General features: G+C 53.4%; 1 protein-coding gene across 1 annotated transcript in view; it reads left to right on the forward strand.

The window, feature by feature from the left end:
• The first annotated feature begins 3238 nt into the window (after positions 1-3238).
• The window catches only part of FOXO6 (forkhead box O6), a 28257-nt gene continuing 12071 nt past the window's right edge, over positions 3239-19424 (forward strand). Inside the window, exons 1-2 of the mRNA XM_036747885.1 lie at positions 3239-3399; positions 3953-4505. Coding sequence (XP_036603780.1) covers positions 3239-3399; positions 3953-4505 — 714 coding nt within the window. The remainder of the gene's footprint in view (positions 3400-3952; positions 4506-19424) is intronic.

The following is a 19424-nucleotide window of genomic DNA, read 5'->3' on the forward strand; positions in this document are numbered from 1 at the left end:
CTTCCTTAGTTGACCATAAGTTCCCTAGAGATAAATAAGCATTCATAGGATCATAGGATATAGGGCTGGAACCTTCTAGATGGGCTAGTCCAACCCTCTCTCTCATAGTATTTATTTTTGTACTCCCAGTCCCTAGGACATACTGGTTAAGCAAAGCACCTAGCACACAGTAGGAGTTTAATAAATGCTTATTGACTTGACATAAAAAGCACTTAAAACTTAGGAGAATTGAATGGTTATTAAATATTCTTCTTTGAGCCTCACAAGCCTGTGAGGGAAACAGGGAAAGAACATTTTCCCCCATTCCATAGATGGGAAAACTGAAGCTTCAGTGGCTAAGTTAGCCAAGGTCATACAGTGAGCTAGCAGGCAAAGTTTAGACATGGAAGCCTGATCCTCCTGACTCTACAGAGTTTGTGACATTATCATCCCCATTTTACAGATAAAGAAACTGAGTTTCAATCTCTTACCATGGTGACATAACTAATGACTAGAATTCAAGTCATGTGACTCTGAGATGGGTGCTGTCCATCCATGAAGCAGTGCTGCTGTTCCCTGGTGCCCTTTGCTTTGTTTGTGGGAGAGCTTCTCCATTTCGGTGGATCCCTGAGGGATTCTTATTTGACTCCCATCACTGTCCTCTGGGCTATGGACCTAGGGAGTAAGAGTGAAGTTGGGCCAATGGTTCCCAGGTCCAAGACTTGGGGGTTGGCTGTGGGCCATGACAAATTCTCATGCTGTTTAACTTTTCCAGAAAAAAGATCGATCCTATAGATCAAAGGGGGAGGCTAATGGAGGGAAGGAAGGGAGGCTTTAGCCTGCAGCTAAGCAAGAAGGTGGCAGAAAGATTCGTTCCAGCATATATAAGTGTTTAACACAATTTTTTCATTCATTTATTCACCAAATATTTGCAAATCACCCACTGTGTGCAGACTGTTGTTTGGTTTTATGAGAGCTGTAATTTAGACAAGAAGTGGTCTCTACCTTCCTAGAGCTTCCAGGAGGATGATACAAAAGCAGTATTATACTCTATAATATTCTTATTGCAGTAAATTCTGTATGAGAACCAAGAGAAAAGGTTGTTTTTGACAGGAGACAGATAGGGATCTATAAAAGTTTTTGGAGGTGACCTTTCAGTATGGCTTTTAAAGATGGGTAAGACAGCAATGGGTAGAATTAGTGAAAGGAGAAGGCATCCCTGGTATTGGGAACAGCTTGGGCAAAGGTGTGGAGGCAGAAGTGCCCAGGATAAATTGAGAAGGCAGAGAATCTTCCAGGTTTAGTTCAAGCTTAGAATGCATGTCAGAAAATAATATAAAGGAGGAAGGAATGACAGATCCTGGAGGGTCTTGAATGCCAAACAAAGCAGTCTGATCCTTTACGTGGCAGGCAATCAGAAGCCAAAGATGATTTTTCAGCAGGGGCGAGACATAACAAGATCAATTTCCACCTCCCGTTCAATTCTTCCTTAATGGATAGAAGTACTAAGAAGGAAGGACTAAGGTTAGATTTGTGGAAGAACTTCCCACCAGTGAATATTATTGATGGAGACAGTGATGCTATCCTAGGAGGTAGCTAGCTGACTGGGCACAGGAGTCATTGCATTCAATGTCGGAGGACTAACATTCCAGTCTCAACTCTTTGTCACTTTCAAGCTGTGGGGCCTTTGGTAAGTTACTTAGCCTCTCTATGAAGCAGTTTTAAATATTCAAATGGACCCACATCTCAAAGGTCAGGTACGCCTTCTGAACATCTTATGATCATAGCATATTGGATTTAGAGCCCGAAGGAATCTCAAAGGCAATCCCCCACCCCCATTGGGACTGAGAGGTTAAGGGAGCTTCCCTATGGTCCAGCACTCTGCTCGACCCATGAAAAGTTGTGTCCACGTCCTCCCAATAAGTTCATCACAGGGGGTCCACCCTGCTTTTGCTGAGATTTCCTTCTTGATATTTGAATGAAATGAAAGAGTTGGACTAGGTGTCTTCCAAAGTTCCTTCTAGCTGCAAATTTTTAATCCTATGAACTGTGGCTTGGCTAGCAGCAGAAGCCCTCACAGCCTGGCCTAGCCTTGGGCACTTCTGTTGAAATAGCCAGTGGAAGTTGAGGGGAGGGGCTGGGACTGGGACTGAGGTGGGAGGAGGCTTGGAATTTTGGAAACCTGGAATTTAAAGTTCCTCCCCTGGCCCCATACCTTGTCAGGCCTCCTGGAAGTGGACCACACCGAAAGTACAGCATAAAAGAAAGGAGCCTACCCCAGCTCCACCCTCAGCCCTACTACTTCTTTTTTTGCAGCGGTCCTCACCAAGGCCCCCCAAAGCCGGCTGCAAGGGGCCGGAGGGCGGAGCTCCGGGCATCAGGCCCCGCCCCTGGTTGCCCCGGGAAACCCTTGGTTGTAACAATGAGGGGGTGAAGCTAGGCGAGGCTCAGGGGCCCGGGAGGGGTAGGGGTGAGTGGGGATTCTCCTGTGCCCACGAGGCGTGTCAGCCCCGCCTCCGGCCAATGGGAGCAGACCGGGCTTTCTCCACACCCCCGCCCCGAGCGGCCGCGCGCCCCAAGTCTGCACGCTGTCTTCCAATTTGGGGGGGGGGGTGGCGCTGTGAGGCTAGGGTGGCCACGTGGGGAGCAGAACACCCTGTTCAGGGAGAGCTCGGGGTCACCCCGGGCCGCAGGGGCTGCCACGGTGCACGCCCCGCCCCCCTCAACCCCCACAACTCTTTCGGGCGTGGCTGGCAGCCTCCTTTCCCAAACCCGGTCTCCAGGTACGGGTTCTCCCCAGGGCGCGCCCGCCCCACCCCACCCCGCCCCTCCTAGCTTGCGTTCCCGGCCCTGTGGGGCGCTGCAACCCCGGCTCCGACTCCCGAGAACGCCGCGCCAGGCGGGACCGGGGTGGGGGGGAGGTGCCCGCGGCGCCGGGAGCGTGCACGCCCCCGCCCCCCGCTCCCGGCTCCCCGCTCCCCCTTCCCTCCCCGCGCCGCGCCGGGCCCGCCCCCTCCCCAGCTCCCCCTCCCCTTCCCTTCCCCTCCCCTCCCCTCCTCTCCCCAGCTCCCCCCCTCCCGGAGGTGCAGCCGGCGCTGAGCGCGGCGGGCGCGGGAGGAGCAGGAGCAGGAGCCGGAGCGGCGGTGGCGGCTGCCTTGGCAGCGCGCGGGGTGCAGGGGGCGGCGGCGGCCGCAGCAGCAGCAGCAGTAGCAGCAGTAGGAGCGGCGGCTCCGGCTCCGGCTCCGGCTCCGGCTCCAGCATGGTGCAGCCCGGCCCCATCCCGGGGGAGCGGAGGCGGCGCGCGGGGCCAGCGCCCGGGGAGCGGCGGCGACGGCGGCGGGAGCAGCAGCAGCAGCGGCAGTGGCGGCAGCACGAGCAGCAAGAGCAGGAGGCTCGGGCTCTGGTTCCAGTGGGCTGCAGGTGCTAGAGCTGGCCGGCTAAGGTGTGCGCCCACCTGGCCCGAGGCACCGGGCTCCGGCGTGGGGCGCAGTCGCCGCTCCCGGTTTCTCCATCGCCTTCCCCTTCCTCGCTACCGCCCTACCACCGGGATCAGAGGGGGAGCTGCCCCCTAGCTCCAGACGTCCGGGAGCTGTGGAGTACCCGGGGGGAGAGCAGCCCTAGGCCAGCGCTGCCTGCGGACCCAAGCGCCACTTACCCTGCCCAGTGCTGCCCCGCCCCGCCCGGTGCCCGGAGCTGCGCCCAGTGACCCTGGCTCTTCTCAGCCGGTGCGCCTGAACCCCAACCCCACCCGGAACCTGAACCGCGGGAACTCCCTGGGCCTCCCCGTCTTCCCTCGGGGGGTGCCCCGTGGCCCGCCCCCCCCTACGGGGGCTCATGCCGCCCGGAGGGCTTCCCCTTCCCCCTCCCCTGTGAGCGCGCCGTCGCCACCGCTGGGTTCCCTGGTGCCACCCGTTCTGTTCCCTCCGTCGGGTGGCCGGACTCATCCATCCAGTGCTCTCCTCCCTGCTGCCAGAATCTCTCACTCCTGTGCCCACTGCTCCGGGGCCGGAATAACCTGCCCTGTGGCCGCCGTCGGGGGCCCCCGGGCCGGGATCATGGCCGAGAAGCTACGAGGAGCGCATCAGGTGGACATCGACCCGGACTTCGAGCCGCAGAGCCGGCCGCGCTCTTGCACCTGGCCGCTACCGCAACCCGACTTTGCAGGCGGCGGGGACGAAGAGGATGGAGCGGCCGGGCCCGGTGGTGGCGGCGGTGGCAGCGAGAGCACCGAGAACGGAGGGGCTGGGGCGGGCGCTGGGGAGCGCAAGGCGGTGGTGGTGGCTGGGGCCCCGGCTCCCGGGACCGCGGCTCTACCGGTGCTGGGTGGGGACGCTGGACAGCTCCGGAAGGCTAAGACCTCTCGGCGGAACGCCTGGGGCAACCTGTCCTATGCTGACCTCATCACCAAAGCCATTGAGAGCGCCCCGGACAAGCGGCTCACGCTCTCCCAGATCTATGACTGGATGGTTCGATACGTGCCCTATTTCAAGGATAAGGGTGATAGTAACAGCTCAGCTGGCTGGAAGGTGAGAGCCCCCGGTGTGCTTGGGCTACAGTAGAGGATGCCTGGGGTGGGTCTGAGGTGGGAAGGCTAGCTGGCAGTGGGCACTAGCAGTCCTAGTGCGTGAGTCTGTAGGGGGAGGGGGGGGATTGTACTCAGCTAGCCAGTGCATGGAGGAATGTGACTGGAGACTTGGGCTGGGGGAGGGGGGTTAAGATGCTGGGTTCAGGACAAGTTCACAGCCCCCAGAGCTTATTCCCCAGTTTGATGAAAGGTAGGGGTGGGTCAGGCCCCAGGTGGTCCTATAGGTGGGTGTCCAGGTCCCTCGCCTGAAGGGGGGGAGGTGGCAGTGGGGAGAATTGGGAACCCTACTTCCTGGTAGACCCAGATAGATCTTTTTTTCCTTCACTGAGGTGAGGGAAACCAGGCACTGCCGTCGACACCCTCCTACTCCTCAGCCTTGTGCCTAAAATTGTGTGTATGTGGATTGTCTTGATTTGTTTTTGAAAGGGAGGTGTCTCCTGGCGGGGGCAGGACCCTAGGCCTAGGATAAGGAAGACACAGTGTTAGAGCACAGGGGTGGCACTCCTCAAATTGGGGGGGGGGGGAGAGGGCAGTTTTGGAAGGAAAAGGAAGAAGCTGACCTTTTAAGAAAGGGTCCCCTCCTATCTGTCTGTGTAAGCTTTGAGTGTCCAGTTACCTGCCAGCAGGTGGCATAGTTAACAGGAGAAGCAGAGAAACTGAGGCACAGGGAAAATCAAAGGTTTACACAGAGGATTGGAGCTAACACCACACCTCATTCCATTTTCTCTGACAGCTCTGTTGCCCTGCTTCCCTTGGACTCAATGTGTCATTTGGGGGATTAGATAGTGGTTACAAGTATATGGGGCTGCATCATTAAGGCTACAAGGCCCTGAGTTTATATGTGGGAGCCTCCTCTAGAAGTTCTGAGGTCTGTGGGGAGGGGCAAGGAGCTCTTCATCCTTTCTCAGGTCTGCTCATAGGCACCTCCTTGCAGAGGCCTCAGGCCTAATCTGTTTGGGGAGGCTAGCTTACTGGGACAGTGGCCATTGACCCTCGAGCACTGGCAGACTCTCCTCCTGTCTCCCCCTCAGAATCTGGCACTGGGCCAGACCTTTCCCCTTGGTCATGCCACTGATTTCCTGGAGTTCAGAAAGAGGAGGACAAGGTCGTGGAAAGGATGCTGGATATGCCCAGAATAAGCAGGGCAATGCATCTGGTGGTGGTGATGGTATAATGTGTGTGTGTGTGTGTGTGTGTGTGTGTGTGTGTGTGTACACATAATAGCTCAGTTCTATAGTAATTTAAGGTTTGCAAATAGATTTCCCCATTATGTAGGTAAGGTATAGGAAGGGAGTATTAGTTTACACATGAGAAAACTAAGACTTGGACAGTGACTTGTCCATGTTCCCGCACTAAGCACAAGAGCCAGGACGTGAACCCAGAGCCTGTATTGGCCCGTGCCCTATGTTGGCTCCCAAAGCAAAGACACTCCATGGACCACTCAGTCAACAGCTTGTATGCTGAGACTTGCCAGGGCCCCAGCCCTGAGCTAAACACCTCAGGGAAGTGGAGAAGGAAAGAGCAGAGTCCCTACCTTCTGGGAGCTTATGATTGAAATGGTTGGACAAGAATGAGCAAAGCCAAGAGAACTAGCAACTGATGATGGGGTGTGCTCAGGGTGAGATGTGGGGTACAGCCCAGCTGGAGGGGCTCAGAGCAGGGTAAGGCTTTCTGTAGGAAGAAGGGTCTGAAATGATGGGATGGGGTGGAAGGGGATAGGTGTGAGCAGAGGTAGGAAAGCCTAAAAATCCAAGGCTGGCTGGAACAGAGGGTGTCTGTGGTGGGGAGTTCCATGAGGCTGGAAAGGTAGCTTGATTACAGACTGGATGGAACATGAATGTCAGACTTGAGGGCATTAGGATTCTATCCTGCTGGGAAGGGGAAAGCTGCTGAAGGTGTTTTAGGGGGAGATGATGGACTCAGTGTCAGAGCTGAGAGGGAACATCTCGTCCAATCTCTTCTTTTTGCCGAGAAAAAAATCAAGGCCCAGAGAGGAGGAAATTACCAGTCCAAGGTCACGTGGTAAATTAATAGCAGAGCAGAGAATGGAGCCCTAGTTTCCTGGCTCCCAGTCCAGGCTCTGTCCATTCCCCTGAGCTATCCCTCAAAAAGGCCATAGAGGTATACAAAGCTTACCCACCTGTTCAGTGTAAGAGCTTCCAAAGTGACTACTCTCTATTGCATTGGCAAGGACTTGTCTGGGCCTCCCAGGGGCCTCAGTTTCTTCATCTGTATAAGTAGGTTGGATGGGACTTAGCCCAAGGTCATAGAGAGTGTTATGGTGGAGCAGGGACCCCTGACTCCCAGTCTGGTCTGTGAAGCATCATTTACCTTAAGCTGCTTAGAAGTGTATTTCCTTTTTCTGTGCCTCAGGGAAAGAACCCAGGCTTCCTCCTGCCCATCCTTGGGAAGGAGCTCGAGTGGCCCATGTTGGGAACTGGAGCCCTAGGTCACTGGACCTCGCCTGCCTCCATCCTCGTTGAGAGTAGAATGGGATGAGATAGGATGAATCACCCAGTGTGTGTGTTCTAGCACCTGCCAGGAAGGGAGGGTTCCCTGGGGTCCGGCTGGTGAACTCTGTCAGGTGGAGGAGAAGGAGTTCCCCTTAGTCAGTTGCTGGTGACTGGTTGGGTCCTGGAATAGATCCCTGGGCCCAGAAGATCCCTCATCTCTCCTCCTACTGATCTCTTTTTCCCCACTTCCATCTTTTAAATTTTTTCCCCCATCAAATATTTATAGAGCCCTTCCTGTGTTCCCAGCTTCATGCCAGGTACTATGGGGCACATAGGAGGAACAGACTCAGTCCCTTCCCTTCCAGATCTAGTTGGGAAAAGAAGCTGTCCAGGTTAGAGAGCCAAAGAGAATATTAGGCCAAGTCTAATCAGGTGCTGAGTATGATGAGTAGGGAAATTATTAAATTGGGGAAAGTTGCCTAGGTGAGGCAGTCCTTGGCTTGTGCTCTGAAAGATGGGTTGAGTTGGCATAGGCCTCTGGCCCTCTGAACACTCCAGAGATGGGAGGGAGGGATTGATGCAAGCAAAGGTTCAGAGGGAGGAGGCCTGTTCTGGGCAAAGGAAGGGGACCAGCCAGAGCAGACCGTGCGTGAAGCTGGGTACAGGGAGAGAAATCTGGAAAGGCAGCTAGTCTGGAGCCAGCATGGGAAGGGCCTGTGGTGCTCAGCACAGGAGTTGGGGATTTGATCTGTATGTAGTGGGAGCCACTGAGGATTCTGAGCAGGCTGGTGAACTGAGTTGCTTGTCTAACAAATATTTATTAAGCTACCCCCTGTGTCCAGAGCACTGTACTATGAGCTGAAAATAATGGTTGAGAGAAGTCATCACTTTACATACATTATTCTCCCAACAGTCTTTGAGGTAGGTGCTCCAGGTAATTGTTACCATCCCAGTTTACAGATAAAACTTGAGGCTTCAGTGAAATGATTTGTCTAGGGTCACAAAGGCAGTCAAGGTTGGAGCTGGGGTGGTGTGGATGAGCAGCTTGTTAGGAAGATGATGGATGCATATGTCAAGGATGGACTGAAGGGGGAGAGCTTGGAGGTGGGAATGCCAGTCAGGCTGCTAGGCAAGCAGTGATGGGGCACTGAACTGGTTGGGGAAGTGGTTCACTGGAAGTGCAGAGCAGGGGACACATGGGAGAGTAGTCGTACTGTTCTGGCCACCCCAGGACTTCTCCTTTCCTGCCGTATCCATGGCCAGCCCCAGACCTTCCCCTAATCCATCAGGATTAGAAAATATTACATATGGAAGGCACCTTCAAGATCGTTTAATCCAACTCCCCAATTTTACAGATGGGAAAACAGAGGCCCAAAGGAATGAAAGTGATGTATCTAGCATTACCCAAGCAGTAAATCACCAAGGTGGGATTCAACCCTTTGACTCTTAATGAAAAGCTCTCTTGGCATTGATCTTCCTCTTGTCGCCATAATAGAGATTAAGAGGCAAAGGCTCCAAAGGCCTTGGGGCTCCTGTGACCATACCAGGCCTACCTAGATCCAGTCTGCTGGGAAGACTCCCATGGTGCATCTGCCTTCTCCCCTGCCTCCTCCCCACCCCTTCTGCTTTGCATAGAACCCTCATCTGAATCCCTGCCACACATCTAGCATGCCAGATCATCAAGAGAAGGGTATTTCTCTGTATGTTAGAAGCCATCTATTGTGTAGGTGGAATCTCTTCTTGGGTTGTTGTGGCATTTGTCTGGTGTATGTCCCCTACTAGGAAAGCTCCCTGAGGACAGGCCAGAAGCTGATCCATCCTTTTCCTCACCCTCCTACCTGAACACAGGGATCCATCCGGTCATAGGATTAACTGGAAAGGACTGTCATAGCACCATTGGCCCTAATACTCCCATTATATGGAGGAGGAAACTGAGACCCAGAGAAGGTAGAGTGGGAGGTGGGAAAGGGGCATTATGATTTAACCAGTGTCAGTAATAAATTGCCGTGTCTGGGCTGAGAACTGAGGTTCTCTCACTCCAGATCCAGAGTTCTTTCTTCTTCAGCCGTGTGAGGAGCTTCCCCAGCCTGGGCCTGCTAAGGTCTTCCATTTGTGAGGGTCAGTGTCTTTCCCTAACCATCCTAGGAGAACACTGCCTCAGCCCAGGAATTTGCCAGCAGGTGTCCTCTTTATTTTCAGTAACCCTTGTTTTCCTTTTGTATTCCTATGGATTTTGTTTCATTTATTTAAGAACATTGTCCTGAGAAGGGATCCATAAGTTTCACCAGACTGCCCAAGGGGTTCATTACGTCATCTAATCCTCCCTTGCTGTTCTTTCCCCAGAGCTCCAGGAGCCCAAACTCTGACCCTTCTGGGGTCTCCCACCCTGCTTGCCTCCTCCTTGGATTCAGAGAGGCCCACTCAATCGCGTCCCCCACTACCTTTCCCTCTTCTGTTCCTCTCCTGCCTAGAGCACCCATCCCCTCTGTCCCTTCCCCTCCTCAGAGGCTCTGGTGTCTTTTACTCAGACTTATTTCCAGGGATAAAGAATGATAGAATGGAAAATACAAGAATAAGGTAAAGAAATTCTCTTCTGCTCAGGCATGAGGCTGGCTGGCTCCAGGCTCATTAATCTAGCCCACTACTGCCAGAGCCACTGGAAGGAAGTGCTTGAGGCCAGAGGGGCCCCCTCTCAGAAAGCCACTGGGAAGGCTCTGCCCAGCAGGATCTGACCACCCAGGGAGCTGAGCTCCTCAGCAGCCCCTGCCCAGGACTCTTTTTTACTGGGCCCTGCCCACAGTAGGTACTCAATCAATATTTGATGAGGGAGTGAGTCTTGGTGGGTGTACCTCCCTCCCACTGCATCCCCTTCCCAACATTCTTTCTTATCCCCATTAGGGAAAAGGAGGGAAGAAAAGGCTATGCCCTCACCCAGCTCCTTATGGAGCTAGGCTCAACCCAGCCTCTGGCTGGTCCAGCCCCAGGGTCAAGTACCAGCCAGGGACTGGGAGAAATGGCCCCTGGGCAGCTGCAGGCTGTTCTGGAGAAACCTAGGACCAAACAGATTCAAGGCCTGGGCCCCATGCCCACAGCAGCCCCCCTGGAGTGGGACAAAGGGGCCTCATGCCCACAGCCTGAGGGAATGGGCAGGGCTAGGGGGCATGGTGCCAACTTGGGGCCAGGATTCCCTTCTTCCCCAGGTGTAGCTGGGGCAGGGTGCCAGCCTGCTGGGCCAGCCGGTTTGCCAGTGCAGCTGCTCCCAGGAAAGGAGCAGCAGAATGAATTTGGAGTGGGTGTGTGCGTGTATTGAGGTGGGGGGGAAGGGGAAAGGAGGGAAACCCAGAGACCCCCATCTCCGTGACTTCTCCTTAGAATGTATCCTCTCTGGGGTCAGAAAACCATACAAAGCTTCCCAGGGGGAGAGATGGGTTCCTTCATTCCTTGCTTCCCAGACTCTGGCTTGGGTCTCCTTGGCAGTTCCTTAACAAATAAAGGACTAGGAACACAGGATGCCAGGGAGCACGGGATTAGATGTCAGAAGAAAGGTTTAAGTCTTGTCTCTGTTACGTGTGTGACCTTGGGCAAATAATTTTCCCTCTGTGAGCTGGCTTGGGTCTCTCCAATTGTAAAATGAATCTACATATTGAAACGGGTAGATTTTGTGACGTGAAGTCCAGAAGAGACCCTGGGTCAAATGTCAAGTGTGACACTTGCTAACTGGGTAACGCCCGCTTCCTCATCCTGGGGATAATAATAAAGGGTGGTGGGAATCACCTCCCCAGTGTGCTGGGGGGTTCCACAGAGATGCTGCTTTGTTGGCCTAAACTCTAGGTGAGCCTTTAGGTTCTTGTTAATATTATTACAAGGTGCATTCCTTATGCCAACACTAGGAAGGAGAGAGTATCAGCATTCTTATCCTCATGGTGGGAGAAGGAGGGTCAGAGGGTTGAATGACGTTTCTCATTATTCTTCGGTCTCATCCGGATCGAGTATCAGTTAGAATTTGAACCCAGTCCTCCAAATCTAGGACTCTTTGTATTCAGTTTCACAGGTTCTTTCCAGCCAGTGTCTCCATCCCCCTCTCCTCCAGCAGAGCCTGGGCTGGGTGTTGGGGACTGCCTCAGTTCCTTAGAAGTGAGTGGGGGCTGGGGGGAGGGAGGGGGTGTTGGACTCCACCTACCCACAGATAATGCATTCAGACTGTGGTGTGCGTGGGGGTGGGGCTTGCTGGGATTGACAAGGCTGTGGGAAACCGTGCCAGCTCAGGGTTGGTAGGGGGCAGCGCCTCCCTTCCCCTCAGCCTGACTCTGAGCTGGGTTCCCTCACCTCATCCATCTGTCTGGTTCTCTCCCTCCCCGCCACCCCCAAAGGCAGCGCGTGTTTCCCTGCTGGCTAGGACTCTGGAGAGCCTGGGGGTGGGGGGAGGCTCTGAGGGCGTCCTCACACACTGTACTGAGCAAGGGCCTGGCAGCCTCCTGGGCTTATGCCCGTCACTCCTGGCATACGGGCTGGTGTGCCCAGCAGACTCCCACAACCACCTGCTCACACCCACCCACGCCCGGTGGCGCTCCCAGGGCCCTCCCCTCTTCCTCCTCCGAGATACTCTTGGTCCTCACTCCCCACCCCCCACTGTTCCCCCAGTCCCCTGAGGGGCACCGTCCTTTTTCCCTGATTTCTCCCTTGGTCTGAGAGAGCCCTGGGTAGGGAGGGCAGCAGGGAATGGGATTCGATGAAGCCTATCAATACTTGTGCTTTGCCTGGGGGTGGGAGACAGACAGGCTGGAAGCCAGAGAGCCCCCCGGGGCTGGGGTGAGGAGAGGAAGGGGGGCTGCCAGGGCCCCCGCCTGCCACCTGGCGAGGCTCCAAGCGCTGGGGACGCTGGAGGGCGGGCGGCCGTGCCAGGCGGTAATTGCAGACAGACTAATTTAAAGAGACGAGACAGTTATTTTTAACTCATGCCAAGGTAATGAACCGATCTCCAAGCTGAGGGTTCAAAAGTTCAGCCCCCCCACATGTACACCCCCTTATCCTCTCTTTCTCAACCCACCGTCTCCCTTTCCAGAGCCCTGACCCTGACCCCTCCTTTGGAGGATGGGGGGTAGGGTGCAGGGGTGCTGATGTGGCTTCCTTCCCTAGGGGAGGGGCTGAGTCCTGGGACTGAATGCCCCACGCACCTGTCACTGTTGAGTTGTGCTCTGTGGGCCAGGGGTTCTTCTCTCCCCACCACCCCCACCCCAAGGCAGGAGAGACAGGACCAGACGCTGCTCCCTGCTTCCTGCCAGGGGCTGGGGGGGACTCGGGCACCAGGCTCACACACCCAAGGGCAGCCACCATGGCTGAGGGGGAAGAGGGGCAGCTTCACCCCAGGGAGGGTAGGAATTTGTCAACCTCATGTCTAAGAGCCGCCCAGCTTTCATTATGGCCACTTTTTTCTCCTCTCACCCACTGACTCCCCAAATCTCTGCCCAGATGGAGTGACAGAGGAATCTCAGCCTTGGTTAAAAGGGGAGGGGAGGAGGATTTACTCACCCCACCATAGGTTCAGGCTCTCAGATCAAGGAGACCCTCAGAGGTTGTGGGATCCATCCCTGATCCACATATACCCTTGAATACTCTCCCTGATGGGGTACTCACCACTGGGCTGGGCCACAAGGTTCTCAACCTTTTTAATGTTATGGTCCTTTCCGCACAGTCTGGTAAAGCCTACGTGGATCCCCTTCTTGCAGAAAATGTTTTTAAAGGCATAAAATAAAATACATAAAAATAAAAAGGAAAATAGTTGTACCAAAATAGTTTTATATATATTATATATATATATATATAAACTATATAGTAATATACACATAAATAAATCTATTAAGTGCAACTTCACAGACCCCAAGTTAAGAAGCCCTGAGCTAGGCCGCTGAATTTTAGAGTGTCACATCTGACCCTTTCATTTTATAGGTGAAGAAACTGAGGCCCAGAGAGGAGGCAGGGCACACACTAGTATGTGTCACAACTGGGAGCTGAACCAGAGTCTCCCACCTCCTTCCTCCCTCCCATCCCTGGCTCCATCCAGTGCTCCTTCAGCTAGAGTCTAGACTGTGGAGTCAGGAAGTTCTAGGCACAGTGCCTGGCATATAGTAGGTGCTTATTAAATGCTTGTTGCCTTCAGCATGGAGCCCAACCCTGTCTCCCCACTCCCAGCCAAGCAGGACAAATAGAATCCCTCTTTCCCGTGCCAGCATTCCAAATTCTCGATGGTGCTCCCACTTCAGTTTTTCCCAGGCTGAACGCCTCCAGTTCCTTCATCATTCTAGACTCTGCCCGGCTCCCAGCCCTGACAAGGGCAGACATTTAAGGATAGGGTCATAGAGGGAGGAGTAGCTGTTGCCAAAGCTGGTTGAATAAGTGAGTACTCCATTTCACCCCATATGGGCATGTGAATGAATATGTGTGAGAGAGACATTATATGCACACAGGGACCCTGAGGGAGGAATTTAGATCAGCTCAGGGTGACCCTACTCACCACCTCTCTCTGCTGCCAGCCCTGTTACAGGGCTGCACCATAGTCCATGCTCTGTTTTCAGCCTCTCAAAGTTTGAATCGTTCCCCTTGGCCCCAGTTTCAGCATTGCTTCAGTCACTCACTTGTTTGGCCACCATGTCCTAAGAACCCAATCTCTGTGGAGCAGTGCTCTCTGAGGGGGAGGAGGGATAATAAGACACAGCCCCTACCCTCAGGTAGCAGGAGAGAGAGAAAACTCTAATTCGAAGTATTACCTGGTAAGCAGGTGGGGCTGGGAAAAGAACTCTGGATTCGGACCCGGATAACATGGGTTCAAATCCCCAAGCAGCTCCTTCCTACTTATATGATCACAGAGAAATCTTAAGTCCACTTCTCTGGGCCTAAGTTTTCTCACCCGTAAAATGAAGCTGGGTTGGACAAGATGATTTCTCAAGGCCCCTTCTCTTGCTAAGGAAGTAAATGCATAGAGAGGTGCAAAGTGTCATTGGAGGACCAAGAAGGAAGGGTTAGCAAGGTGGAGGCAAGGGAGAAATAAAGGGTGGCATTTGGATTGTTCTATAAAGGACAGAAATCCTGCCACTAAGAAGAGAGAGGACATTCAAGCATGGGCAAATGCTGTGGCAGGAGAGTATGGGACATGCTGGGCACAGTCTGGCTGGAGGGGATTGGGTGTGTCTTAAGGATAATATGAGATGAACCCAGAAAGGTAGGTGAATCCAGGTTTGGCAAGGGTCTTGAGTGGCAGGTCAAGGAGCCCCATTTGCCACCATCTTCTGTCTCTAGATACTTAGGGATAGAGGCCTATTTGCCACCACCTTCCCATCCCTACATGAGATCAGGCTATAGTTAGGTTGGCAGTAGTTTGTGGAGGGCTTTGAATGCCAGATGGAATTTGATCTTTAATTGGTTGGTTATAGAAGATTTTTATCAGAGGAGTAACATGACCAGATTTTAGGCATAAATAAGATTATTCTGTCAGTGTAGGAAGGACAGGTTGAAGGGGGTGGTAGAGAATGGAGGCAGGAAGACCTGTTGGGAGGCTATTCCAATAGTCCAGGCAGGTGGTGATGGGTGCCTCGTACACTAGGGAGCAGTAGCTGTGGGCGTGGAGAGGAGGGGATGAATAATAGGATGGTTCCAAAGCTGAAATCAACACGACTTGGTAACTGATTGTGTGTATGTGTGTGTGTGAGAAATGAGGGGTGGAGGACCCAGAGGTTTTGAACACGACAGAAATGGAGGTTTGGGTGCCATACACAGACCTGATATGTGGGCAGTGCTCACGGACCACCAAGGACTTGAGCCTGGCCTCTACTTTCCCACAGTACAGAGGCTGCCCCCAGGACTGGACACAAGAGAGGAGGGACCAGCCTTTTAGGGAACAGAGTGTTTAAAAAGAAGCCCCCCCTTATTCTACCTACCTTCAGCCGCTATGAGCTGGGACATGTGGGCCGCTGAGGGGGCCCAGCTGGACTCTGGTGCTTTAGGAGGAGGGGAGATGGGTGGGGGGCAGGGGAGGAAGGGGAGTCTCCACTCCCAGTTCTTGTTTCCGAAGAAGGAGGGGCATGGAAGGAAAATCTCCCCCTGGAGAGAGCTGTGTTTAGAGCCCCTCCCCCTACTCCTAGGCACCCCAGTTGCCATGGAAACCCTCCTGTTTGGGATGGGTTCAGCTGTTAATGTTCCCCCTCCCCATATGTGGAGGTGGGAGGGGGCCCAGGTGGCCTGTGTGGGAGGGGCCTCTCTCTGAGTCAGAAGCCCTGGGTTCCAGTCCCAGCTGTGCCAGAGGACTTGCTGTGGGATATTGGACAAACTCCTTCTACCCTCTGGGTTTCAGTTCTCCCTTCTGTCAGATGAGAAGGTTTGGGTGAGATGTCCTGTAAAGTCACCTGTAGCCCTGATCCTTTCTGTTCTGTAAATCTGGTTGGAATTTGGTGCACAGGCTGAGGTTTCAGACACTCCCTCCCTATACCCACCTTCCATATATAAAAGACAAGTCTCTGGACTTGCAGAGACCAAGCCTTCTCCTCCCCTCCCCCATCCAGCTGCACCCACCAGATTCCTCCATTATTCACCTGCTGGATTTCCTAGAGCCAGCCTCCCAAAAATACAGCTTCCCTGGGTCATTAGCCTTTGCGAAAAACCTGTAGTGTCTCCTTTTTGGATTGAATCCCAACTCCTCAACCTGGCATTCGAGGCCCCCAGCCAACTTTCTCCACCTCCAAACACCTCCCTTTAGCACGCTGCTAGTAAGTAGCAGAACTGGAGTCCAAACCCAGTATTCTTTCTACTGCCTCTAGCCACTCTGGGTTGAGACCTGAGTTCCAGACCTAACTGCCATTAGCTGATTTTGGGTGACCTTGGCACAGTCATTTCCTTTCCCTCCCTGGCCAACAGCTTTCTCTTCTGCAATATGAAGACATCTGTCTAGGGTTCCTTCCAGCTTTGACATTCTCTGAATGTCTTAGAGCCACACCCTTAGAGCCAATTACTCCCACCCACCTAACATCCATTTCCACCTCCTATTTCTTGCTCCCGTGTTCACCCCCCAATCTCATCCCTCACCCTTTTAAGACCCAGCTCAGGCTCTTACCTCCTACCGGAAGCTCTTCTCCCAGATTAACTCCACAATCTTCAGGCCACAACATCACCTTACATGATGTGTATATTTCATACTAGACTCCAGATCACCCTAGGACAAACTCTCTAGACTGTTCCTATCTATGCCTGTGCCCTTTTGGAACAGGCTTTAATCAGGCACTGACTTGGCTACCCAGAGACTGCTGTGAGAGACCTAGCACGCTGGACACACTTTTAATTGTCTGTTGAATTGACTCGAATGATTCAGTAAGTCTTGACTAACAGCCCCTCACAAGGGTGCAGATGGCTTTTTACAGGTTGCCAAGTATCTTCTCTTCTACTTTCTCATTTGTTCATTTGCTCCTCACAACAGCTCTGTGAGGCACAGATGAGTGTGTGTGTGTCTGTGTGTGTGCCTGTGTGTCTGTGTTTTAAACTACAGATAAAGACATGGGAGTTTCGTTGTTTGTTTTACAGACAAGGAAAATGAGGCAGAGAATGATGGAGGGATTTGCCCAGGGTTGCAGAGCTGGAATTTGAACTCAGGTTTTCTAATTTCTAATCTAGTGCCCTTTCCCACTACCTTAAGCTTCCAACTCTACTAAACACCTGTGGCAAACCCAGCCCTTGTTCTGCACTGTGCTGTGGGGGACCTGGGAAGAGACACTGAAATCCCTACCACCAGCCTTGGAATCTCATACACAGAGTCATTTCACACATACATGACTAATTCTCTTGGGCTGGGCAGAAATCTTCTGCACCCGCCCCCAGATTCTTGGTTGCAAATGGTCCCTTGGGGTCCTGAAAGCCCTCCAGCTGCCTCAATCCCTCCAAACTGTCAGCCCCTCTGTGGCTGCCCCTACTCCCCACCCCACCTGCCTCCAAAGGGCAAAAGAGCGATGGTATCCAAGACATTGAAAGACTTTTCATGATTGGGAAGTTTTGGATAGAAACAGAAGCTCTGTTAGAAGTAGTCTGTATACTGAATGCTAGGGGATCAGTTGGTCTAGGGGGCTCCATAGCTCATAGTCCATAAAGGAGGGACTTGAAGACAATGTGAATTCTAGGGTAGGCACTGAGGGCTTTCCAGAGGAGCTGGGGCTGGGGCCAGGCTTGAAAGCTAGGCAGAGTGGGGAGCATATACAAGAGATCACTGCTGACCCAGACACCACTTTGCCCTTGTTTCTAGGTCTTTGGGGCCTCCCAGGGGTTCTGCATTCACTACTCCATGGCAGGCTGGCTGATGGAATAGCCTGGGAGGTCTAGCCCATGGGTAGCAGGCTCTATCCATGAGTACCAAACAGCCCCCTCTCACCTCTGTCTCTGCCTATCCCTCTTGAACTGACTGTTGAAAGCATCCTTAGGCTGAGTCTGTGTCTCCCCCGTGTAGAAGACCAAGCAGAACTCTTTTGAGTTCAAAAGGTGAGAGCTGTTCAGAAGTGGAATGGACTCTCTTTCCCATGGCAAACTAAATTCCCCATCATTGGAGGCTTTCAAGTAGAATTGTAGAGAAGGTCTTCATTCCATTGGGGAGTATTGTAGAGCCATTCCTGTTGATTCGCTCAACAAACATTAAGTACCTATTGCTGTGTGCAAGGTGCTGGGTCTTGGGTCAGATGCCTTTGGAGATTCTGTGTTCTCTGCTGTCCCTTAGAAGGCCATCTTTCCAGCCCAGGATGCCTCTTCAGAAGATGGGCATGGCTCAGAGAAAAGGAGGCCCCTAGGAAGGATTCTAAATGGATAAGGTGACATGGTGTGCACAGAGCAGAGAGAGGAGTCAGAGCACCTGGGTCCTGCTCACTTCTGCTGCTTTCTTAACCTTAAGCCAGTCCTCTGTAAAATGAGTTGGGCTAGATCTGCAGTTCTGAATCCTCTTGCAGTTCTGAATCCTGTGATCTTATAAGATCAAAGAAGGTGGGTCTCTTGAGCAGTGCACTCAAGTGAGGCTGGCAATAGTGCAAAGCCTTCCCACTAGCTTATAATCCCCCCCAAGGTTATAAGGTAGGCCCCTGATAGTAGGTGCATGGGTATTTGGAGAGTGGGGGGCTGGCTAGCACCAGCTGGCAGGGAGGGGGGGCCACCCACCCACCTACCAGCTGCCTCTCTGAGTTCCTCCCTGCCTGACGACCAGGTTCCCCCAGCAGAGCTGAGCCTGTTCCCCTTGTCTAGGGCCTGCCCAGGTGGACCAGAAGCATTTCAGAGTGGGAAGGACAATAGTGGCCTGAGCCCTGGGACAACCCCAGACTGGAATCTGAGCAGGGGGCATTGGTTGGAGAGGTTTCTATACTGCCCTCAGTCTTCTCTTTCCCTCTCTCTTCTTCCTCTCTCCTTTTCCCTTCTTTTCCCTTCCTCTTCCCTCTTGGAGAACCTATGTCCTCAGCTGGCCTCATCCTCCTACTTGTAACCTGAGTTAGAGGGAGAGGGGGGGTCCCGCTATGCACTGTGGGTGGCACCTGCCCCTGAGCAGATGTGCCTGGGTGGGGCCAGGCAGGGTAGGAAAATTGGGGCTGATCCAAGGAAGCTGGAAGGCTGTATTCCTTTCTCCCCTCCATTCTTATTGGTGGGAGCTTTTGGTGGGCTCCTAACCCTCCCCCTTTTTTGCTCCAGTGCTGAGTCCAAGCAGCTGAAGGCCCTAGAATGCCTGCCTTGGACCTTGCCCTGGTTGCCTCCCCTTAACTTCCACTCCCCGTATCCCTTAGCCCATTAGGCCTTGAGGGTTGTCTGCCTTCCCTGGGTGGCTGGGCCCCGGGAGAGCAGATGGTTCTCACTGGCTTTAAGCCAATGGCCCGGGCCCATAATCCACAGGAACCCAGGTCCTGTGGGGCTGGGGAGCAGCTGCCAGGCCCCACCCCAGAGCTGTCCGCATGGCAGGGGAGGGTGAGGTCACAGCAGCTGCTCTAAGGTCCAAGATCCCCAGGGGGTGAAACTGTTGGAGAGAGAGGGAGGAGCTGAGAGAAAGGGAGGAGGAAGGGAGTGGGATAGGGCCTGGTGCCTGAGAGCCAGACCTCATATATTTGGGCAGACAAAAGTAGGACTGACTTCCCCAAGGTTAAGTACCAGCAAGGACCACCACACATATTTACCCCTGGAAATACCGATAGAGAGCTGGGAGGTCCCTTAGAACCAAGAATGTCATGGTCTGGGAGGACCTTTAGAGAACAGAAAATGTCAAAGCTGGGAGTGCCCTTAGAGATTACCAGAGCTGGGAGGGCTCTTAGAACACAAAATGTCAGAGCTGGGAGGGATCTCGGAGATCCTTAACCTTTTTTGTGTCATGGATCCTCTTGGGCTGTCTAGTGAAGCCTGGGCCCCTTCTCAGA

This window comes from Trichosurus vulpecula, chromosome 2 (assembly GCF_011100635.1).
Source record: "Trichosurus vulpecula isolate mTriVul1 chromosome 2, mTriVul1.pri, whole genome shotgun sequence".
Lineage (NCBI taxonomy): Eukaryota > Metazoa > Chordata > Mammalia > Diprotodontia > Phalangeridae > Trichosurus > Trichosurus vulpecula.